Source organism: Alligator sinensis, unplaced genomic scaffold (genome assembly GCF_000455745.1).
Source record: "Alligator sinensis unplaced genomic scaffold, ASM45574v1 scaffold842_1, whole genome shotgun sequence".
In the NCBI taxonomy this organism is placed as follows: domain Eukaryota; kingdom Metazoa; phylum Chordata; order Crocodylia; family Alligatoridae; genus Alligator; species Alligator sinensis.
In genome coordinates, this window is record NW_005842295.1 from 627946 (window position 1) to 653692 (window position 25747).

At 42.3% G+C, this 25747-nt stretch overlaps 1 protein-coding gene across 1 annotated transcript in view; it reads left to right on the plus strand.

Annotated features, from left to right (window-relative positions):
• Positions 1-189: 189 nt before the first annotated feature.
• KCNK2 (potassium two pore domain channel subfamily K member 2) overlaps positions 190-25747 on the plus strand; it is a 187350-nt gene continuing 161792 nt past the window's right edge. The window contains exon 1 of the mRNA XM_025209570.1: positions 190-289. Within this exon, the coding sequence (XP_025065355.1) occupies positions 256-289 (34 nt within the window). The 5' untranslated portion in view covers positions 190-255. The remainder of the gene's footprint in view (positions 290-25747) is intronic.

A 25747-nucleotide genomic window follows, 5' to 3' on the forward strand; every position in this document is an offset into this window, starting at 1 on the left:
GTTTGCAAGTATTAAGTTAGCTATGATTTCTAAGGGCTTTGAAGATGCCAAATATTGCTGACAACTGACTGATTGACTTTTGTATACATGCTTGAGTGTTTTGTACAGGATTCCAAGCACAGAAGTTACATACAATTAAGAAGGAAATATATTATGTGGAAACTATTTGGTCTGAAGAGTACTTGAAAGGAACCATGAAGGAACTGCTCTATGTAAGAACAAAAGCATGGTGACTTCTGAAAATTACATCACCAAATGAGGAACCCACAAGCAAGACATAACTTCTACTGTAAGTATCGCTACTGTAGGCAAAAAGCCAGCATCCTTTAGGTGTTTTTATATTTCATGTTATTTGATCAGACTCTATAGGGTCAATTAGAAGATAGGATTACATGAGCTAATTTCTGATGGAGATACCATAATATGGTGACGTTCATTTTTTCTACTACATCTAAATTAAATGTCTTTTTGTGGTTTTTTCAAGTTTCTTTTGAAATAATGATCCCGTATTATGGCTTATATGCATTTTTCTTATTTAATGCATGAATTTATGGATCTGTATCTGGTGCTCATAATTTCTGTTAAGTTCACTTGTTGCTGTATAATTTTTGCTGTTAAGATCTGTCACTGGAGTTCTTTAGGGATCTTATTCTGGTCTCCTGTGCCATAGAGGTGCATGACATATTTATATTAAATATTCATGTAGGATTTACCCCTGAAAGAGGCTGAGTGCTCTGACCCTGAGCTCATAAGTAAATGCTTTAATCTAACCACATTAGGATTGTGTAATTCTTCTGAAGTTGTATATGAAAGCTGGCTGGGTTGTTGTGCAAAAATGCAATTGTTTTCATAGAAATGTACTACCAGCTTCAACAAAAAAAGGTTTCTCAGATGCTGAAATACATTTCTGAGACAAACTGAAGACATACTCTCTCCCTACCCCAGAACAGTCAAGTGCCTGACATTTGTGCAGTTCTTATCAGGGCTAGAGAGAAGATTTAATTTCACATTTCTGTTCTGGTTTGGTTTAAATCAAGGACTTGAACATTAGTTTTTGCATCCTGGGTGAGTGCCCTAACCACCAGTCTATTGGCTATTTTGGGGGATAATGTGTCCCTCTGATTTTTTTTTTTTCCATGAAATACTTCAGTGTAGGAGAGAGACATTTTCTGCTGTTGCAACAACTTCTGTATGATGGAGACACTTCTTATGTCCAAGGGTTATCAAGTGTATATGGACTCTAAGAACGCTAAGCACATTCTTAAAAGATTTTTCGGGCTTGCTGTGCTTGTTGCCTTTCAAGGTCAACAGTGGCTTTTAGTGCCACTTTATGGAAGTTAGTTCTTAAATGTAGGCCTGTTTTACTTTCACTGTATTTCTCTTTTGCATTGTTTTTGTTCACTGCTTGGTCTTTCAGTACTAAAAATTGGATTCATCTTTACTTTGCATGCTGTTTTGCTAAAATGTTGCCTTCTGAAATACTTAGCACTTATTTTTATCATAGTTCCACCATTCACTAAATTTAATGTAATACTCCTTCAATAATTCTTTTACATAAAATTATTTTCAAGGTATATAATTTGGCTATGCACATTTGGCTTGGAATCAATAATAAAATGTCTTGGCCTGGAGTTATTTTCCCTTTAACCTTTTGGCAATGTGATGTAGGAATATTATTATTAGTGCTCTTCTCTAGTTCAATATTAGATTGTTCACTCTACAGAATTTTAAATAATTTGCAAGCTACTCCTTCTGTGGCAGAGCTTATGGTTTTGAATCTTTAGGTGATAAATAAAATACAGTATTTTTAAATATTAACAACTTATCTTGCATGTGCCCTTCTCCAGAGATCTCAAAACTTGGCAAACAACAAGGGTGCCGACAGGCATTCATTGAATTTCTGTGAAACTCTTTGCACTAGAAAAATAGGTTGAGAGTTGGGTTGTACATGTGTTCTGGCCCCCTGGCTGCAGAGCTACACAGGTGAACTCTCCTGCTAGGGGGCACTGGAGGACTTCTCCTTGGTCTCCCCTAATGGCAAAGGTGATCCATTGATTGGCAGTTTGTGCTCTCCCTTGCAAGGGAAGGGGATAGGTTATTAACTGGCAGCTGCTGAAAAGCAGGGAGTCAAACAGAAACCAAAGAACTAGTCTGAACCAGTATTTTGACTTGAACTGGAATGGAGCTATCCTATCCTACTAAACCTGAATTGGAACTGAAGTGAATAAAAAAATGGTTACTGGTTAAAATAAAGTTTCAGTCTTCATTAAAACAACATTTAAAGATTTTTTTTAAATGTTAGAAACTACTGGTTTATTATGACACACAAAAATAGAATAACACATAGACATGAGGGTGCTACCAGAAAGGCAGCTTTATAGTAAATCCTAAGTATTTTCTCTGAACTAGCAGTTTCTATCATGGTGGGGTTTTTTGGTTCTTTAGTCTATATTACTAACAGCCAATTGAGTTTAATGTATGTGAATAGCTATAAATACTACTGCTTTCTCAATTAGTGGACTCTTATTCTTAATCCCTATGGTCTCTATCCCTGTCCCCTTTTGTTGATAAAATTATTGTAATTAATTACAGTGCCTTGATAATAAATCATGGGGAGAAATCAACAAAATCCTGTGAGAAAATTATTTAACTGTGACAGTGACACACACACACACCTCTCCACATATATATATCCATCTGCCAAGTTGAGGAACCAGAGTGCAGTGCAGTCATGTCTGGGAACCATGCTTCCAGTCTGGAAAGGCACATTCAAAGACAGCATCCTAAGGAGCATGCTGCACTTTTTAAATTTTGCATTTCCTCTCTTTCTAAACATAGTAAAATGACCACAACATGCTTGCAGTCCTGATGAACCCACATCCAAGAAGTCAAGTACAATACAAGCTAGTTTGCACTTTGTGTTAAAAACAAAGCAGCTACCTTATTGGATGCTTGCTTAGAATAAGTTACTGTAAATGGAAAACCATTTCAGTTGATGGAAGATTTGGGATTTCACAAAATTGTTGACCACATTCAAGTTTTTGGGAACAAAATTTACAGTGAATGCTGAAAATATCCACGACAAAGTTGATGCTCTTGCAGTCACCATTTAGGAGGGAATAAAAAAAACCAAAGCAAGGGACATAGTTATCATTGCCGGTCAAATTGTTCTTTGAACTCTTGCAATGAAAAAGATGAGAGAAGCACTCCTCTGAATATATAAAATCACTGATTATTAAAGTTCTTAATATATACGGAATCATGCCAAGACAAATATATAGTACTATAACAGGTAATGGAGCAAACATGCTGAAAGCAGTTAGGTTGATGTTTGAGACTCGGGGAAACTGAGGAAGCAGAACAAGAAATTTTTAAATGAAGAGGAAACAGAAAATTTACTGTCTGGGGAAGATTGTAAAAAGAAGATATGACCAAGATCATAGTAATTTGGTTCAGATGGTGGAAGAAAGTTACACATTACATTTAGACCTTAATAAGGGTACTTCAAATGTGTGTGTGCATGTTAAAGCTCATTAAATCATGCTAAGTGCCCTCTGTCTCAAAGTTATGTGACTTCAGGCAAGGGTTAACTTTGGGCTATGCTCCTTACTTCATGTTAGGGTAACTTCACTCTTCTCCACAGAGATAACATGAGCAATCCCAGGATGCACTGTTTCTGGCCCTCTCCCAACCAGAGCAGGGACAGGGCAGAATGGGATGCTATTGAAGGCATAGCAATTTCAGTGAAGCTTGCTAAAATAGCAAGAAAAAATATTCAACATGAACAACTACCAATGGGTGACTGATGGTGCTTGGTTAAAATGCCAATTGGAAACATCAAATCACATCCTCTATCACTCAGTCCTTACTGGTTTCCATGAAAAAATAATAAGGAAAATCTATCTCCCTCATGTCTATACCTTGATCCCAGATATCATCAAGCCTTCCAGCCAAGGCAACACTTCCATTTTTCTCCATGTATTGGTTAAATGAAATGCTTCAATTGGAAGAAGTTGTGGTCAATTGTTGTATTATAGAATCAAAGGCACATGTCTGAAAGTGAAAGATCAGGTGATGAATTGGACTCTCTTCTTAAAGCTTATGAAATCTCCAGAGAGAAAAAGAGAGCCGAACAAAAGAACTCCCCCCAAAAGATAGGACCATATCTACCATCACGTGCAGATGATCCACATCTCAGTGAGAAGGAAGTATTAAAATACTTGGAACATCAAAAAACGTATAGGTAAAAACCATGCCTGAACTGTATCAATTGACAAAAATTGTAACGGCAGTTTCTGCAACACAAGTGAGTGTTGAAAGAATATTTTCAGGCCTCAGATTTATTCTATCAGCAGAGGTCCAATATGACAGAGCAGCTATTAGAAGATGTTGATTTAGTTTGCTCGAACAAATTGTTCATGAACAAGTAATTGTTTTGACAACACAAAAACCTGCCAAAGTCATGTAAAATTGAAGTCAAGTGCAGTCAAATTAAAGAAAAAATATTACTTGTATAAACTTTAAATAAGTATTACAAAGTAAAACATGTTTCTTTTTTAGAAGCCTATTCTTATTCTGCAATCAGTAAATTATCAGCTATGGGTATAATAATTTTGATTTGAACCAGTTTGTACTAGTGACTGAACCTCTATTTTTTATTTATTTATTTTTTTTGGTGGTTTGAACCAGAACTGAACCCAAGCCAACTGAGTACATCTGAACCTGACCTGAACTGAACTCAAATTGAACTACCAGTTCAATTCTCTGCTGAAAAGTGGCAGCTGCTACAGGCAGCCCTTTACCCAATAGGGCTGAGGACTATTCCTGTCATGTTTTGCACTCCCCAGCCCTGCAGAAACTGAGGTCATCCCATTTGGTGCAGGGGCAGGGAGCAAAGGCAGTGCGGTTCCACTTGCCCCAGGAGTACCAGGGATGGATTGAGCTGTGGGGAAAGTTCTCTCCCTACACACTACAGGGACTGGGGCCAGCTTCTGGGTGACCTGGAGGAGTGCACGGGGTGGAGAGCCTTCTTCCATGACTGGAACCATCCCTGGAGAGGTTCTCAGAGAGTTGGTGCTCTCCTTCAGGGAGAGCAGGGTATTGTGGGCTACTGGTGGTCCTTGCCATGTAGGAGAAATGTACAGTTGTTCAGGTTAGTGTGGAAAAGGAGTTATGTGACTTTCTTGAAGAAGAGCTTGTTCTATTCTGCCAGAAACCCCTTGAATGGCTGCATACTCTCTTTTCATGCTAGGAGAAAGGCTTTTCTTTTAATATATATCATGCCCGTCCATAGCCTGAGATAGAAATCATCAATCCCAATATGCCACCCAAATCCACGTGGAGTATGACAACTTTTTAATAGTTTGCAGCAACACAACAGAACAGTTGGGGACAAAAATGAGAATGCTGTTATGAAACTTGGGAGAATTTAGGGTGTCAATATAATTACCTAAGCTAGAACTCAAGCAGGGCACTGGGACCACTTGTGAATGAAGGTGTAATTCATTGTGAAGAATGATGCCAGAACTTGGTTCTCAGAATATTGACTACACAGACTGCTCTGAACTGCAGGCATAATTTGAAATGATAGACTACTATAAAGACAAAAGTGTTGAGTGTCAGTAATTTTCAACCTGATAATGAACCATAATGGAGCATAGCTATGGTGTTATATTACACAATCTGCATTATACAAAACGTGTGAACATAACTTCAGAAAAGGTGTTGTAGCCAGTTGGTTGAAATCTCACCAACTTTAGTTAAAAGAGAACCTCCCATGGAAAAACAAAGGACATAATAATAGGCTCACTCCCTCTTTCAATAGAAAATTCAGATGTGAACTTGGGCTAGCAAGATAGGGTTCTTTCTGTATATAAAAGTTTTTATATTAGGACTATGGTATCAACCATAAGCATATTTAAAGGCTATTTATTCGTTCTAATTTCTTCATGCTGGAGATAATACTGTGTCTACACTACAGCCCCAGAAACTGGCACAAGGAGAAAGGGGGAGTTCCCACTTTTATATAGAAAATCATAGGGGTTAGGATCACAATCCAATGGGCCAAAGAAGGAACAAGTAAAAGGTAAAGAAACATCAACTCTGTGGCACCCTCATTCCCTCCCCCTACAACTCTGGAGAAATCCCCAAACAAGGCTTTAGTCCCTAGAGCACTCAACCAGCTGCCTGCAGCTGACCCCAAGTCTGAGTCCAGCTCCTTTGGTCCACAGTCCAGGCTAACCAAGCCAGTGAGATCTCCAGCTGCACTGTACGTTCCTCTATGTAGGGCTGACCAGGTTCCATGTACACGCTGCTCTTCCCTTTACTCCAGCCTCAAGCTTCCTCTTCCTTTTTTTCCTTGCCCCCTAACCCCGGAGGGTTTCAGGGAGTTGTAGTCCAAATTAAGTCAGCGTGCAGCTCTGCAGACTGTCCCCTTGGTTCCTCCTGCAGTTACACATATTGCATTCATATTACATTATCCACTGTGACAGGTAACACACACTCTGCCTGTTCTCAGCAGTCCCTTGCCCATCTGAGTCACCTGCTTATGACCCCTGGCCCCTGCCTTGCCTCCTATCTCACCTACCATGTCTTGGTCTTTCTCCATTGTAAGTTTGGGAGGCTGGTGGCAGAGGCGGGGTAGCTTTTTGCTGGGTGTATTGTCCTATTTGGGGGTCATGGAGAAATGTTTCTATCCTTCCTGTCATCTTGGCCTTCTGGCCTCCATAAACTTTGCCAAGGTCTTGGCCTCCCTGGCCTTGACCCCTTTTTCTCTGGCTGGACCCTCTAATTTGGGTCCACAGCTCCAGCCCCTGTTCCTGGGTCCCAGTCCACCTTCTTGTTACTTGCTCTCAATTCCAGGTAACCACTCTCTGAAGCTAATCTCCTCACCTGGTGGCAGGATCTAATACCATACCTGCAGGCACCCTGTGACCTCTTCCTCCCCTTTATAGTCACTTCTATGCCATGGGATCAGCTTTAGAATTAAAAAAAAGTATTAAGCATTTGCAGGGGTTTGGGTTGTAGCCGTGTTGGTCTAAGGACATAGGCAGACAAGGTTCCTTGGGTGAATTTGATATCTTTTATTAGACCAACCCAAATGGTTGGAGAATAGTTATTAAGCAAGCTTTCGGGTTCAAAAACCCTTCGTCAGGCTAAGGAAGCTTCAGCAGTTGGTGTGTGCTCTTCCTGGATGGAATGAAAAGCATTTGCATTCACTTAGTAATAGAAATTCCTTCCCCCTCAGGTACAACACAATAATAAAAAAAGAAACAAAAAGTAAATATCCCTTCTAATTGCAGTCTCTCTCTCTCTGAGTACTCGAATTTCACCAGTAGGCTACCATGCCCTTCCAGGCAGTTTCTTTCTGGTGCTCTGCATCTAAGTTGCAATGCTCTGGCTTCTGGAGCCCTGAGCTGCAACATCTCCCTCCTCCCTCTACGGCAGGGGTTTTCAACCTTTTTTAACAAGTATACCCTTTCAGTCTCAAAGTTTCAGTTTGTGTACCCCTTTATATTTTTTCTGTTTTTAAAGGGGGGGGGGGCAGATCGAGGCCCCCCGTGGTGAGGAAGGGAGTGGGGGTGGGGCAGAAGTTGCAGAGGGAGAAAAAACTATTTGGGGGGGGGTGGGCAGAGTGCACATGTGTGCACACCCCCCCCAGCAGGTAAGTCTATGGGGGAATGGATGGGAGAAGATGAAAGGGCTATGGTGGGGACAGATTGAGGCCCCCTATGGTGAACGAGAAAGCGGGACACAGGCAGGGCTGAGTTCAGTGGGACCCCAGCTGGGCCAGGTGGTGGGGCACCCCCGGGCCCTACCACCCAGGTCTCTGCTTGTCCCACCACCTGGCCTGGCCATGGCCCAGCCCTGCTGCTGCCCCCCTCCTTCCCTCACCGTGGGAGCCTCAATCTGCATCCCCCATGGCAGTGAGGGAGGGAGTGGGCCCCATTCACGGTGAATCGGAGCCCAGTGGCTCATCCAGGGGCACGAGACTCACCCACCCATGCCTCTGGACAAGCTGCTGTGCTTTGATTGTCCCACGACCTGGCCTGGCTGGGGCCCCATTAATGGTTGTGGGACAATCCCCAGGGTGCAGGAGGGAGTGGGGCAGGGGTGAATGATTTGCCCCTGCCCTATTCCCTCTTGCACTGTGGGGGGGGGCAGGATGCACTATGGGGGGATGCAGCCACCCCAAAATTCACCATAGCCCCCCCCAAACTCCGCCCACTGCTGCCCAGCCCAACACCCCGACTGGGAACAGCCTGGTGCTGCCCTGGCCCCAGCCCATAGCAGTGTGCAGCCAGGGACACTCCCCCTCCCCATGCCCTCCCAGGGGTGTGTGTAGTGGCAGTGCTGGGAGGGAGGGGAGCGGTGGGGGGTTGCACGCACTGGCCACCACGTGCTGCACTGCGTTCCTATGACCAGTCGTGGTTCTGCGTGCTGCTGACTGGCCAATCCTGCATTGCCAGGGGCCAACACAAAACACTCCCCCCGATTCAGATGGGTGGGGTTGCGGAGGTACTGTGTGCGCCACATGGGGCTGGTGGTGCCTGATGCATCCCTCCCACTGCTAAGAGGCAAACGTACTGGAGGAGACTCTCTTGCCACACCCTGGAGTACACTTCATTCCCATCTGCCTGTGTGTACCCCCTATGACCTGTTTGAGTATCCCTGGGATTATGAATACCCCTAGTTGACAACCCCTGCTCTATGGTCATTGTCTTCCCTTCCCTCCCCCTCCAGTGTTTGGGTCAGGGCTGAAGTATCCAGGTGTCCTTCCCCTGTCTCCATGGCTCGCCTCTGATCACATGTTAATGAGCTGCTAATCGCTTAATTTATGGGCCATTGTGTGGCTCCCAGGGGTCTCCCTCTCTTGAACCACTCCAACCAGAGTTCTGACATCTGTCCCTCTCCCTTGATGTTTCCTGACAGCTTGACTAACTGAACGTAGGTATCCTGCCATCTTTGTAGTGTATTTATATGGATTATTAAATTTGTCTGATATATTTACTCCAGAGACAACATCAAGAGGTAGTACCTTTTCCTGGCCTCCTTCAATTTGTGACAAAGCAGCTCTGATGCCAGTGTCACTTGCATCAGTATCCAATGAGAAGAGTAACTGAGGGGCAGCGTACACTAAGATAGGGGGATGACATCAACTGTTGCTTTAGCTCTATATAAATGCATCTTGACATTCCCTGGTCTAAGTCTCCATCTTCTCTGGATCCAGGCCTATCCCCTGCGTGGAGATAACATATTTCAAAAAGTTTGAGTCCCTGAAGAAAAGATGACAGTTGGCAGGTTTAATTTTTAAGTTGGCTTCCTTCACTCTCTTAAACACTGCTTTCAGTTTCTGCAAGTGGTCCTGAAAATTTTGTTCTATCACAATAATATTATCCAGGTACACCAGGCGGGATGTCCCTTATAACTACACTAACATGATATTCATCAGTCTCTGAAATGTACTGGGAGGGGATAACATTAAACAAATGGGATAAAGTTAAACTCAAGAAGTCCCTTCTTAGTGCAAAAAGCTGCTTTAGCTCTGTCCTCTGTGTGCACCTTCACCTGCCGGTACCCACTAGCTAGATCAAGCGTGTAGAACCATTGAGCTAGATCTCTTGGCCAAAGCATGTAATCAATTCAAGGTAAGGGGTAGGCATCCTTAATAGTAACATCATTCAGTCTACAATAATCCACACAGACCCGCATGCCTCCCCCTTTCTTCTGCACCAACACCCTGGGGGTAGTTCACAGGTTCACAGAGGGCCCAATGATGCCTCTTTCCTCCCTCTCTTGCAGCTGCTGATCAAATTCCTGCTGGAAATTAATGGAAATGGAAATGTACTCTTCTAGGCCACTGGTGGTTAGGCTAAGCATTGCCAGTGTTAACTAGAATCTTTGTTAAGCCTCTATGCCCTAGATCATGGTCTCCATGGCTGAATATATCTGCATATTCCAATAGGACTTCTTGCACTGCCCTTACAGAGTTAGGTTCCAGGCCATGAAGACTTGATTTGTACTTGTGTTTCAACTTCTGTTGATGTGTTAGCAACACACACAGGAATTTCACCCCTGTGGCTCTTACCCATTGCAGTTCACACTAACAATTCCAATTCATCAGTGAACATAGGTTCAAATAAGCTCTCCTCCCCTTCACAGCACCATCTCTTCAGTTTGTTGGTGATCAACTCATCTTACTTCTAAGAGGTATTGTTGGATTTTTCTCCGCTACCACTTTGTATGCCTTCACTTGGGCATCTGTAGTATACAAGGGGAAATGCCTCCCCAGAAAGTGTTCATAGTGACCTGATGAATTCTTTGGGAAGTTGGTGCATAACAAGGCATCTTGATAGGCATCTTTTGTTATGAGACTTTTACATGGCAGCTGTAGGCCTTGGAAGCTGATGGTTGTACTTCACTCTTCCAGAATTGGAAGCACTTCTCCATTAGCTGCCTTGACAACTAGCCTACAGGCTTGAAGGCTTCTTTCTGCCTCTGCTATAGCTTGCTTTCATATTCAGCTATGTCCAGTGGGTACCTGGACACCTGAGTTTAGGAAGACCTGGCAAGGAACTTCTAGCTTTCTCTCCAGGTAGTATCCCAGCCCTGCCAACCTCAATTTCCCTGCTCTGAATGCCACCTTCTCTCTGGGCATTCCCTCCAGAAGTGATCATGGCTACCACAGTGCCAGCATCCATCAGCATTCTCCTGATGACACTCCAGCCACTGTGGTTCAGGAGGATCTCCCTTTGCATGTCTGCTTTGGGACTGGGTTTCCATACTCTTCTTGAACTCTTCTTAAGCTTCAGTTCATTTCAGTTCTCTCCTAATATTTCCATGACAGTTTGCCAACCATTTTTTGTATGAGTTTGCAACTGGGATTGGGATGTGTGCGCCTGACTTTTCCTTCCTGGAATGCACATGTACCCTTGCCTTGATGCCTTGATCTAGGGCTTCCGGTTTTCTCACCACTTCCATCTCAGTGGCTAGCTTTACGGCATCATCCAGGCTATGGGGCTTTCCAAACCAAAGCTGGACCCACTTCTCTCCACTGAAGGCATTGCTGATGAACTGGTCACAAGCTAGAAGATCCTGTATCTCTGGGCTGGCTTGTGCGAAGGTCTTCACAGCTAATCATATGAGGGCAATGCCAAACTATTGCACTTGTTCTTCTGAAGTCTTCTTATGATTAAAGAAAGTTGCAAGCTCCCAATCAGGACCTGCACTTTGCTTGAAATCATTCCTGAGGGCCCCTGTTAGGTGTTTTAATTCTGTTTGGCTTTACTGCTGAGCCTAGAGTAGACCTCCTTGTCCCTCCCTGTGAGCAACAGGCTCAGGAATTTTAGCTTAGTGTCCTCATTCCACCCATTTAACTCAGTTGCCATTTTAAATGGTTCATGCCAGTCACCCCATTCTTGTTCCTTCTTAACACAGGGTGCCAGATTGAATGTAGGCCTTGAGACACTAGGTGGGGTGTGTGTGTTTTCCCCTTCTATTGGGGGTACCACCTCCTCTTTGGTACTCATCTTCTCTGATCAAATGCTCATACAAAAAAACCCCTATACACCCACTGCAACAGTTTTCCCTGCACCTCATAGCTTATGACCACCAGTCCCCATTTGCCTCACCTGTGGGATAGCCTCGCATCAGAATCTCACCATTGCCACCAATTTGTTCCAACTCTGCAGCCCCAGAAACTGGCACAAGAAGCAAGGGGGAATTCCCATACGGGTTAGTTGTAAGCCAACGGTCAAAAGGGTGGGAACAAGTTAAAGGTAAAAAAAACATCAAGATCATGGTAATATACACTCAGTACCTTAATTTCCCATCCATACCTCTGGAGGTGTCCCCAAATAAGCTTTTAGTCTCTAGAGCACTCAAACAGCAGCCTGAGTCCAGCTCCTTCAGTCCACAGTCCTGGCTAACCAAGCCAATGAGGTGTCCAGCTCCACTGGTGCTCTCCTTTTGTGTAGGGCTGACCAGAATCCACTGCTCTCTTTCCCCTTACTCAAGCCTCAAACTTCCTCTTCCTTTTCCCTTGCCCCCCAGCCCCTGGGGGTTCAGGGAGTTGTAGTTCAAATTGTCAGTCCAGCTCTGCAGACTATCCCCTGGTTCTTCCTGCTGTTACACACATTACTTTCACCCTGTGCAGGACCCCTATGAGCCTGCCCATAATTCAGTTCCCTGAATTTATGCTATCCTCATCTATTACAGGGCAGGGCTGGGAATTGGGCTCTGTTTCAGAACCTTCAGATATACAGCAACGTTACCCTTGGGCTTCTGTAGGGGTCTACTGGAGCAACGCAGAGAAAATAACTGTAGCCAGGTTACTGTAATGAAATGCTTTGTAGCTGCTTAACCTCTCCTGTCTTCAAAACCCAAAGTAATTCCTTGCACAAAACCTGCATGTTCACTATTTGTGGGAGCACAGGTGCTTTTAATCTATTGTGCATTCCCTTCTATGAGTTGGATTTCTGCAGTACAGCAAGATACCAAACAATTGCAGTGCTACCAACTGCACACTGTCATACAAGGTGTCATTAATCAAAAAGCAAACAAAACCTTTTATTTGCATCTCCACCCCATTCATATTGAATTAAAATGAATATATTTCAGTTCACAGTACCATAATCTTGTTAATAAAATTCTTCTAAATCAATGTCTTTATATTCTTCTGTATTTTCAATTGTGTTTTGGGAAGTTATCATTGTAGCGCATGTTTTCATAACTGCAAGGAGGCCAGTTCCAATCAATGCAGTTGTTTGGTATTCTACTGTATATATTTTTTTCTGGTGGCTTGTACCTTAGAAGCTGCAATGCATATATTTAACCAGAAGATTTATGATGCTTTGTGAAACATGAATCTTAATCTCTTTAAATGATAATGCTTAATGGTCTTATTAATGCACACAAGTTGTCAGTTATAGATATGTTTCATAGGATTTATATATGTCCTGAAGCAAATGGTACTGCTGAGCCATCTGAGTGCAGAATGAGATTGTCATTTTTATTTTGACATATGTCCCATGATGGCCTTCAATTAAAAACTACACATTTACCTCAACAAAAGGATCACCTCAGGAATGAGATGACAAAGTAGATGAGTAGAGTAGGAGTGTAAGCACAGTTCTAAAATAAAAGTGAAGTGCTAGTTAGAAATCCATTAATAATTTTCCTTCAAATTCAGTTTTATCCATTGCAAATCAGGCATGCAACAACCAGGAAAGTACACTGAACACAGGAGTGCTTTCTAGAAGAAGACTAATGAACTACACAAGGGAGGGAGAGGAAAATTTGGCCAGGTTATTGCTGTATTATCTATGGTCTTTTTGAAAATGTCATATGAACCATAAGGGCTAATCAGAATGGACACATTTCTTTTTTAAGATTGCTCTTAAAAGAACATTATTATGCTGGCTTGTGGTGACATTGCTGCAGTTTGTTCACTTGCAGGGCAGGCACTGTCAATAAAGCTGTATTCTATCTTAGCTCAGGACTCTGCAGAGGTAGTTAACATTTCTGTGCGCCGTGCTTGAAGGTTCTTCTGGTCTATTGTTTCCTCTGGTGAAAATTTAATTGTGGTCAAGTTTGTGGATGATGCCATGCTTGGAAGGGTAGCAAACATGGAGCACAGATCAAAGTGACCAAGCAAATTGGAGCAATGTGAAAAATATGGCAGAATAGAAATTCTTTCCAATAAGAGTAAAATTCTCTGTGTTGTGGGGGAGAAATAAAACATCTGAGGGGCAGGGTGTGTGTGTTTAGTGCGTTAATGCAAATTTATTTTCTCCTTGTCTCTTTCATGTTGTCCTAATATATTAATATAATTCAGTCACTATAGTTTTGAGATGTTAGCTTAATGTTCACAAAAGGACTAACTATTTAAATACTTTGCCACCTCACTAATCTGGGCTAGGGAGAGAGAACTTTTATTCTCGTGCCCATTTCTTAAAAAGATGGTAACTGGTCCACGCTGACAGCCAACTATATGTAACCTTTATTATTGCTGAAACATTTAAGTATGGTGTGGTAAACCACAGAGTCATATGAAGCCAAATTTCTTTTTTTGGCCTTCTTCTGCTATATGATTTGTCTCTTCCTTCTCTCTTCCTTCTAGATGTTTTGGCTAGCAACAAAGGAAAGATGCTTGTTGAAAGTACCCTTATTAGCAAATGATTGTTTGTTGCAATACTCAGTGCACTAAAAAGAATATAGAAAATAAATATGGTACTGTTTCTATGAGGAAGATATAAGGGGGGGGGGTGTCTCATTTTATTCATGCCCTGTCTTATATAGAGATGACAGTAGCAATAATACAGTAGGTAGACATACAGCTGTAGTTTTCCGGGCACTATTCCAACAAGGCTTACATTGCTTTGAGATGGAGAGGGTCAATGATGAGCTAGACAAGAGGTGTCAGAGGCAGGTAAGACAAAATGGTACTTGGCATGCTAGTGCAGGCTCAACTGAGTTTGTATGTGCAACTTGCTGGAGGGTCTGCCTGTCACATATCAGACTCCTCAGCCACTCAAGAAGCTGTGGTAATACCCAGTAACCTACCAAGGGCACAATCCCCATGGTCACTCAAGACGTATGACTGCCAATGAATGAATGAATGAATGAATGAGTGATTCCAACAGGAGTTCTGTTTCCCTTTCTTCCTCCTTCCTTACCTGCTGTTGGATTTGGGGTAGGAAGATGGTGATATTAGATTCCCTTTTCATCAATTTTTTTTAAATAAAACAAATTATAGCAATGGATTCACATGGTCAGGGCCAGCCCATCTTATCCTGCGGAACCCGCAGCCGCAGGGGACCCTGCAGCCAAGGGCCCCCCTGCGGCCGTGAATGCTCCAAATCAGCGCCATAGCAAAGGGGGGGGGGAGGTGGTTGCCACCACTCTGCATTGCCGCCACCAGCTTCACATTTGGCCATTTGCCAGCCCCCGCCAGCTGCTTTGGCCACTTGCCACTCCTCCCTCCTCCCCCCTCACATTGCTGCTGGCTTCTTCACATCAGGGGGCCCCAAAACTATATCTTGCAGGAGGCCCCAATAAATTGTGGGTCAGCCCTGCACATGCTTCTTGAACCTGGAAGATGTTTGTTCAGTCCCTGACTCTGCTATAGACGGCTTCAGATAAATCACTTAATCTCTCTGCCTAGTTACACTATCTGTAAAATGGGGGTAATTTATTTAGTTTATGTGGTTTTGGCATGTTGTTTCGGCCATCTTAAAGTGATGCCATTGCTAGTGTGAAGAGCTTGAAGGTAACCAGGTAGCATAGCAAATGGACATGAGTCGTCAACTATGTGAGACATGGTTTGCACTTTTCCACTAGAGAGTGTGTTGTCATTGTAAAGGCCCCACTGGCATATGTTTGAAGCACAGTGACGCTGTCTAGTTCGAAAATGGTTAAGTGCCCAATAATGGCGTACCTAGTTAAATCCTGGTTGACTGACTGTAGAGTCAGAGATGATATGGTGATTGATTGAACAATTTTCCCAACTATTTAGTTGGTCTAATAAAAGATATCACATCTACTCAAAGAACCTTGTCTGCCTATGGTGATTGATTGGTATTTGTGCTGACCATTCTTCATGCCATCAAGTAAGTAAGGAAAAGTCAAAGGGTTTTGAAAGGGTAATCTATACTGAACATCTTAAACTGAGCTATTGGTGGGTGGAATATGTCGTAATGCACTGGCAGCATAGGATTATCATTGATTATCATGGAGTCTGGCTAGTAAATTTACTTCAGCATTTGTGCAGCGGAGATGAGGGGGAGCAATGTTACTGAGGACTGGTAACCATGGGAATGGAGCGGGACACAATGTGCCTGACACAAGACGCGTTGTAGCATGCAGTTGGTTGTCCACTACTTTGCTGTGTGATGAACGAGCCCATACAGGGGCACAGTATTCTGCAACTAAATAACTCAGTGTGAGAGCAGATGACCATAGTGTGGATGCATTGGCACCCCAAGTGGAGCCTGCAAGTTTGGCAAGTAGGTTATTTCTTGATTTTTTTTATTTTTTTTTTTATTTTTTTTTTAAAAGCCGTTTTCTGGAGATGTGATTTATAAGTTAAAATCTGGTCAAGGGTGACTCCAAGATCAACTGGGTGGGTTTCAAATTTGAGAAGCTGTTTAAGATGAAGGCGAGTTCATGATTAGTGCTGACATTATGCAGATGGAAAACACTTGAGAATGTCTTTGAGATTTTTGGTTTGAGGTGCAGTTTTAGATATTACCTGCTCAGGCCTTGTCCTTATATGCTTCAAGCCTGGCTCCCTTCTGGTCAGGTGACTCCAACTGGCCCCTGCCACACCTGCAGGTGGTTTCTCATACTGCTTGCCTTCTCTTAAAGTAACTGGTGTGCCATGCACATTGTCACAGATCAAATGCCTGGTTTTACTTTCTTCCTTCACTGTGAACTTCCTTTGTGACTTGTGCTGGCACGTGGCTGAAGTGGCAGTGGTAGTGAGAAGCAGCAGTAACCAATTTTTTTATTTACTTTAAATCCTATGGGAAAATGGGTTTCACTTAGCACGGTTCTGTTTAATGCTTGGTTTTCCTGGAACCAATTAAGAGTGCTAAGCGGGGGTTGCCTGTAGCACACTCCGGGAGATTCAAATAATTGAGTATGCTCTGACATGTGCTAATTAGCTCGCATCAGAGCAGGCATCCAGCATGTGTATAGGTGCCCTATGGTTCTGATCAATAACTGTTATGTTGATTGGAGTCTTTCCTTTGACTTTACTGGACATTGGGTCAGATCTCTGTCTCAGTTAAATGTAGTATTTAAAATAATATGCCATTGAATAAGTAAATGATGTACATATATGTCTTATGAATATAAGCTCTACTGATTGCTGATCTGAAACAAGCAGATCTACTGATTGCTGATCTGAAAAAAAAAGTTAATCATAAATTTTGGATGTATGCTGTACATATATTGCAATTTAAAAAACATAAAATATAATATTTTCAGTCTTAGATTCTTTGCAAAAAAAGCAGAATTGGCCTCCGAAGTTATCTGAAAAAAAATGTTGCAGGAAAACAAACTGCTTTGATATGTAACCCCCATTGGAAGCTCACTTTATATTTATTTCTGGATCAATTAGGGTTTACATTGCTGCTTTTCCCAATAGATAATATCAATAAATAGAATTATAGAATCATAGGGTGCCTGTACATGTTCTGGGAGGCTGCTCCAACATGTAAGTACAGCACATTGGAGCAGGCTCAATTAATCAAGTCTGTTGGAGTGTTCGAATTAGCACCCTCCAGCCAGCCTCCGCGACTAGTGTATCGGCATCCCCCAGCTGCAAAATGGCGGCAAGGGTGCTTTAACTAAAGCTCGCTCAACAAGATTTAGATAAAGTCCCCACCCTTCAAAATGGCAGCGGGAGCACACTGATGCGCAAGATGCTCTGGGCACTTTAATTAGAGCAGCTCTCATAGCTAGTCTATTAATTAAAGCATCCTTCTCCCACCCCCGGAGCACATGTAAAAATGCTCATAGAGAAGTAGGGCTGAAAGGGACCTCTAGAGGTCATCTAGTTTGCCTCCCTGCCAGAGGCAGAATCATCCCTATCCAAACCATGCTATGCAAATCCATTGTCTAATCTGTTAGCAAAACTGCTCAGTCAATCCAGCCGTAACACTCTAATCTGCCACAGGTAAAGCAGGGGGACCACAGCAACCAATATACCTACTGCAGCACAGGTTGTTAAAATATGCTTGTGAGATCCCAGGAAGAGGTCACAATTCCCACTATGAGGTAGGCAAAACCCTACACGGTCCATACCAGTCTGACCATGAAGTAAAATTCCTTCCTGACCCCAAATAGGGCAATTGATCTGACCCTGAGTGGAAGGGCAAGACCCTCTGACTAGGAATCTCCAGGGTTAAGTCCTGGCACATTCCAGGCAAAATCCCCAGCCTGGGCTGCAGCCAACACCCAATATTTCTGAGGAAGAAATAAGTAATGATGAGGATAAAACATTTGCAAAATAAGGTAATACTTGGAAAACTTACTGGTATGGAAAACGGATAATGGTGTACATTAGCACCTTTAGACTAGAAAGGGGTATGAAGTGCTGTAAGCAGGGAAGGGTGTAAGTTATGTCCCCAATCATACAATCTACTCCTGATACTAGCATTGGCCTGAAGCCCTCCTGAAATAAGTGGAATTCTATGCAGGCATGGAAATGCGGCTATCTACAATGCATTATGGACCAAAGCGCGTTATACATGTCTGCATACTCTACCCAAACTAAACACTGCTTCCACATCAGTAGAGGATTTTTTGTCTCTGGATGTCCTGATTCTGCAGTCTGTATATTTATGATATGTATATATTGCTGAGTTTTTAAAAAAAATGGTTTTTCCCAGTATTTAAGGAGCACAAATCATGCTATCTTACAAATTGTCAGTTGAAAGGCAAATAGGCTGAAGTCATGTTTAGCAAACTGTTTATTTGAGAATGTACGGAGTTGCACCATCATCACTTTGATATAAATCTCCAGCTTTGTTGCCCTTTATCCAGTGGAGAGATTCCTGCTGTTTTGTTCTGTTTTCATTTTCATCATATTCCAAACCAAAAACGTATCATTGTCTAAAAATGTGGTGTTAGGTAATTGAGAGAGGCAAGTGAAAGGTCAAGTCCCTTTCAAACTGGTTAAACCACAAACCTGATTACATTCTTTGGTTTCAATTTTAAATTTAAGAGATAAACAACTTATGGTTATCGTGTAATTTATAAAATAAAGAACATTATCATTAAGGGCGCCTACGATTGCAGTTTTGATGAATAAGACAAAATTCCCATCCACTTTCCTTTAGATGTGTGCTGAGCATTCTTGGTTGAGGTAATGCTATTTATTTGGATTTTTTCTTTTCTTTTGTTTTTTGTTTTTGCTGTGTTGCATACTTCTTTCATTTCTGTTCACTCCTTCATAAGTCATTTTTAGGATATAAAACTCTCCTCAGTAGGAGATTTGCTTACATAAGGACTGTGTCTTAGCTGTGTTGCTATTGTTCCCTAAAACAACTCTTTCAGCTTCCACCCTTCATTTTACACTACATTTACTTATAAAAACAAATGTATGTTGTATGCATGTCTGTACATACAAGCAGAATGCTAGAGAAGGTACCACTTTGTTTTCTCAGGCTAGTGGCTTGAAACTTTAAAGTATCATTTCATTTGTCTCTCATATTTCAAATGTGACCTGTTCTCCTGGCTAATAAGGATTAGATGGGGCTATCTCCAGCAATAGTGAGAGAGGTCACTGTGGAGCCTGTGTCCGAGACTGTCAATTATGGATGCTTAAAATTAATTTCCTGAATCATAATATTTATTACCACAAGGGATAATTATGATAATCCAATCTCATCTCCTGGAGAACACCAGAGAACATAACATTTCACAAAGTAATACACCAATATTTAGACTCTCTGATGGGTCCATGTGGGCTTTAAAGTCAAAAGTGGGAGCTGAGGGTGCCTGGATATGACAATCAATAAATAATAGTTTTCTATCTACAGAACAGTTAAAAAACAGACAATGGCAGGGCAAGATCGGACATGAGGATGACTGCATTGTCAGTCTCCTATAGAAGCCAACTTTTTCAGGTTAGGAAATATTTGAGTCTCCATATCAGTTTAGTCATGGATGTCTCTGCCGAGACTGTCAACAAAAGTGCTAGGTCCTGATGGCAGAATTTTCTGAAGTGGCAGCACCCAATAGCTCCCATTGTTCTCTGTGGTTATTTCAGGAGGCTGACTGCTTCTGAAACTTTGGTCATTGCTGCCTGATGTGGCTGTGATGGTTTTGTTAGTATTGTGTGACAGTCTGGGAACTGGACAGAGACTAGCTCATTTCATGAACTCTGCTAACAGAAGTAGAAGCATTTGCTTTTTTATTACTTGGGAAGAATCTTTCCCCTGGCAAAGAGTGTGTGATCATATTAACTCCAGAAAACTAAGGGTGAAAATCCTGGCTTTGTTGAAATCAACAGTGAAACTCAATGGAGCCAGAATTTCATCCTGAATATTTAACAAGTCATCTTTTTCTTCTGTGTGCTACATGTGAACTACTTTATGGCTCTACTGCATAATGATGAGTGAGTGCTCTGGGAAATCTTTCTTTTGGCTACCGAGTTGTTTTGAGAGTCCTGGTTTCTGTCTCGTACCGTGTAATTGCAACCTGATATTAAAAAAGAAAACAAAGGGAACTGATAGTTAACCTATGCATTTCTGCAAGAGTAAAAGAGTTCAAACCTTGTAGCTAGGAATTCATGGGATCTGTACACATTTAGTGTTCTTAGAAAGAGGTTAATTTGAAACCTTGCATCTGAAAAGCCTGTCCTTGACACTCTCTGTCTCCCCCCCTTGTTATAATATATATATATATAGCAAAAGAAATGTTTTCATGGGAGAGGAAAAATATGCATTCCTAACCGTATAAAGGACATTGTTTTTTCAACTGCTAAATTCTATTTAACCTATCTTTATACATTCAGAGGTTAAGAAAGATTAGACACTTTATGTTCTGAATCTGCCTTTGGTTTCCAGACCCTTTTATAATCAATTGTGATAATTATTCAACAGAAGAAAGTACCACCATAAAAGCTTCAACTCAGTTGGCCAATATATTAAAAAAGGGGGAGGGGAGGAGTGTTAGTAAATCAGAAGTGAAACTCAGAAGTGATGCCTTTGGCCTGTTGATATACAGACACTGTTGACTCCCAGGCACCTTGTAAAACTCAGAAGTGGTTATGAGCTCTGCCCTGTGCATAGACAACTATAATATTTTCAGAGTATAAACAAACTTGTGGGCGCATGTGTAAGTATAGGGCTAAACACTATGATGGTTTAATAACGTTCTTTTAATTCTCTTCAGGGCTGAAGTGAAAACTGTGTTGGATCAAAAATATAAAAGCTTCCCTTGACAAAGGAAATACTGTGACAAGAAAAATCAAACATTACTGTAGCCAGGAAGCACAGTTACTAGGAAGGGAAAAAAAATGCAGCCCTTTAAAAAATATCCAGGATTTCTAGTAAATCTTAGGATATTCTTTTTTCAGTTTACTGCATTTCCAGCATGGAAACCTTGTTCTGTCACTGCGGAAAACCCATTCTTGCCTCTGCAGGTGCAGAAACTATGCACTTAGCCAACCCCTGCCTTGCAGCTATGGAGGAGGAAGGCAGAAGGTCTGCACCCTTGTGTGATGTGAAGCTCTGTTATACAGGACATCTGTGTCCTATTTTACACAGTGTGTTGGTTGGGAGAATTTGCTGCTGTGGTTCCTCTGGACCTTCTTTCCCCCCCACCCGCTCCTTCTAGGAAGTTATCAGCTCTTAGGCAGAAGTTATTTTGGAACATTTCTACTCCTGTGAAGCCAGGTCAAAGGTTTCTGTTATTTTGTCCTTGATGGATTTCCCACCATCCAGTTCAATTTCTCAGGATGGATAAGCCTGAAAGGAGTTAGACTGGCTAGTAACTTCTACCATAACAAGGTACATGATTAGTTCTGCTAAAAACCTAAAAGATATCTTGGAATAATTGATTTGCCAACTACTGAGGTACTGGCTTGCTAGGGATGTGTGCTACCCTTATTTAAAACCGTCACACACATTTTAAAACAGATTTATTTTTATGTTTCTGAAATTTCTTAATAACTTGTGAGGCAAGGTTGGCAGGTATTAATACAAAAGTTGCTATGTGAACATAGTATGAACACACAACACTATTTTACTTATCTTATTATTTGGTATTCAGCCTAGTATATTACCTCAGCCATTTGAAGTGCAGTGATATTTGTACAGATAGAATCATAGAAAATTAGGGCTGGAAGGGACCTCAGGAGGTCATCTAGTCCAACCCCCTGCTCAAAGCAGGACTATCCCCAAATAGATCATCCCAGCCAAGGTTTTGTCGAGCCAGGCCTTAGAAACCACAAAGGATGGAGATTCCACCACCACTCTTGATAACCTGTTCCAGTGCTTCACCCCGCTCCAGGGGGAAAGTTTTCCCTAATATCTAACCTAAACTTCCCTTGCTGCGACTTGAGACCATTGCTTCTTGTTCTATTATCTGCCACCACTGAGAACAGTCTAGCTCCATCCTCTTTTGAATTCTCCTTCAGGTAGCTGAAGGCTGCTATTAAATCCCCCCTCAGTCTTCTCTTATGCATACTAAATAATCCCAGTTCCCTCAGCCTCTCCTCATAAATCATGTGCCCCAACCCCTTAACTATTTTCATTTTCCCTCCACTGTACTCTCTCCAATTTGTCCACATCCTTTCTATAGTGAGGGGCCCAAAACTGGACACTGTACTCCAGATGTGGCCTCACTAGTACTGAAGAGAAAGGAATAATTACTTCCCTACATCTGCTGACAGCACTTCTACTAATGCAATATGCTGTTAGCTTTCTTGGCAACAAGGGCACACTGCTAACTCGTATCCAGCTTATTGTCCACTGAAAAACCCAGGTCCTTTTCTGCAGAGCTGCTGCTTAGCCAGTTGGTCCAAAGTCTATAGTTGTGCATGGAATTCTTCCATCTTAAGTGCAGGATTTGGCACTTGTCCTTATTGAACCTCATGACATTTCTTTTTGCCCAATCCTCCAATTTGCCTAGCTCACTCTAAATCCTAGCCCTACCCTGGAATGTATCTATTACTCCCCTCAGTTTGGTGTCATCTGCAAACTTGCTGAGGGTGCAATCCATCCCATCTTTCAGATCATGAATGAAGATTTTGAACAAAACCAGCCCCAGGACCAGCCCCTGGGGCACTCGACTTGATACCAGCTACGAACTACATCTCAAGCCACTGATCGCTACTTACTGAGCCCAATGATCCAGCCAGTTTTCTATCCACCTTACAGACCATTCATCCAACCCAATCCTTGCTTCTGAATGGCTATGAGGAATAAATAGCCAATCATAAAGCAGATTGGCATAGTGGTACTACATACTTGGATTGCAGTTCCATGTCTGGTGTAAATTAGAGTAGGTTCAGAATTTTGAGGGACAGGGAGAGAGAGCGCACAAGCATGTGAATAGTCCATTGGCCAGGGCATTCACCTGAGAAACTCAGCCTTGAGTCATTGGCCAGAATCAGGTAGAACAGGCTTGGGTTGGTATTTCTCAAATCTCAGGGAAAAGAATGTCCTGACTGTTAGACATTTTTTTTTTACCAGGGCTGGGAATCTCTGGAGTTTCACAGAAACACTTGGACAGGTCTTCGTTTTGATCTTGTTTGTAATGGAGTAGAGGGGGTTTTGACATCTCAAAGAGTCATGGAAGAAAACAGTTTCCCATCTGGCTGTACTGGGAACATGAGTACCATCCTTTCAGTTTGGCTCCTGGAAATCTCCTCACTCTCTACTTAGATGTTTCAAGCTGCATGTCAGCTGCTAGAATGCCCTACCTGCTTCTCATTTCCCTTGGATAAAGCAGAGAAACTGCAAAATGTACAGAGAAGCAGGAAAAATAATTCTGAACAGCAAAGAAAACAGGGCTGGGAAATTTCCAAAAGGAAAATGTTTAAATAAACAAAGCAAGCTGCAATCCCCTTCACTGCCTAAGATCCTCCCGATTCAGCCCTTCAGTCCTATCTCCTTATCTCTGTCCACAAACCTCACATTTGAAACAAGTTGTATTGCCAGTTTGTAGCCCTCAGAACTGTAATCTTTGTTGTCATTTTTTTGGTTAATCCTCCTTTGTTTCTATTGAAACCACTCCAGCCTGCTCTCCTTTTAGCTCAGGTGCTAAGCATATATTTGTAAATCAAAAACTATGTTCTGGGAGAAAATAACCTTCCTTGCCTACATGGAAAGAAGTACAGATGAAGGGAAGATACGTGTGGAGAGGAGAAAATTTGTTAGAGTGACAAGGGAGGACAGGAGAAAGAGAGAAGAAAACACCAAGAAAGGCATTCCCACTACTTCTTTAAAACATTTTACCTTCTGGCACTTAGCCCATTTTGTATAGCTTATTTTCTTCTTTCACTTGGTATTCAAACAGTTAATAACAGTAGTCATTATACTAGTAACTTGAGGGTACTTTTCAACTCAGCAATAACTATATGTTCAGATAATAATTTTCTTCCACCCTTGAGTTTTGATGTTTATTTGCTGTGATCTACTTGGCCTTGAAATTTATTCAGTCCCAGATACATTCCCTCCTTCCTCAATGGAAATTCGCTCAAGTTATTAATATGTGAAAATTAAACTAATTTTTGTAGGAAGGATAAGTGGACAGCAATCCACCTTCATGATAAACTTGACCAATTTTCATTATTATTCTAGTATTTTTGTAGTTAAAATAGGAAGGGGAAATAAGGCAAAAACAGAAAAAAAAATTGTAATAAATCTTTTCTCCCAGTTTTTATTTTTGCTATTTCCTGGACCGCAGGCTCTCTAGAGGAGGGATGGCTGTGGTGCATCTGAGTATGGCTCAGCAGTTACCATGTTACATGAGATCATAGGGCTACTGGGGCAGACACAGGCACTGTGCCCTTTCATAAAATGACAAAGCTCCATCTTAAAGCTAGTTAAGTTTTGTCCCCACTACTCCAATTGAACAGCTCTAAAGAATCTCACTGCTCTAAAGGTTATGAACTTTCTAATTTTGAGCCTATATTTTGAGCCTGGCTAGTTTACATCAGCTTGTACTCTTGCCTGTTTTCTCTTGCAGGTTAAAAAACCTTCCTTCCAATTTAGGTGTATGCCCCTCTTATGCATTCATAGACAGCAATCACATTCCTTCCTGCCTTTGTTTTGCTATACTGTATAAGTGAAGCTATTTCTAGTCTTCTGTTATAGGACAGACTCTTCCTTCCCTCAAACAAAACCATGCTACAAAAGGTGAAGGCCCTACCAGCTCTTCTGTAGAGCTTGCAAAAACAATAGCTGTCACCATGGTATTGTGAACCAGGATAGGAAGCTGTTTTCTACAGATCTCTTCCCACTGCTTTTGGGGGTCTTCAAATTGCAGAAATGTCATAGGGAACAAGCTCAATTGGGTTGGGAAATGTAGTTTATTTTGTTGGGTTTAGCCCTAGGGCCCAGATTTTTAAAGGTAGAGGGGTTCTATTTCCCAATGTATTTGGAAGAAACATACATGCCTAAATACTTTCTAAAGATCTATGCCTATTAGGGCTGTGCAAAGCTTCGGGTGCTGATTTGATTCGGCTCGATTTGGTGGCCAAATCTCCGAATCTGAATTGAAGTGGGAGACCAATAAAAAGGTCCGAATCAATTCAGAAAAGATTCGGAGAGCTTTGGAGATTCGGACAGTCCCCGCTAACTGCTGCAGGGAGCTGGACCCATGCTCTGTGCTGTTAAGTAGGGGGTGGGGGAGGCAGAGGAAGACCAGAGGAGGGGGAAGGGGACCATGGGAGGATCCCTGCCAGGCCCCATCCCCTGCCTGCTCCCCCAGCCCCCTGAGCATCTTCATCCCCTGCCTGCTCTCCCAGTCCCATCAATGGCTGCCCCACCCAGGCCCAGCTCCCGGCACTTTAAAGAAGGAAAAAAAAAAAAAGCTGTGCACTCATCAGCTCCTGCTCCTGGGGGGTGAGGGGGGTGATTCCCACTGCCCCCGACTGCCCAACACTGCATGGGGGGGCTCTGCCATGTGCCTCCATACCCTGTCTGCTCTCCCAGCCCCCACCACATGGCTGACCTGCCCACCCCCAGCTCCCAGTTCCTTTAAATAAAAAAAAAAAAAAAAAAAAAAA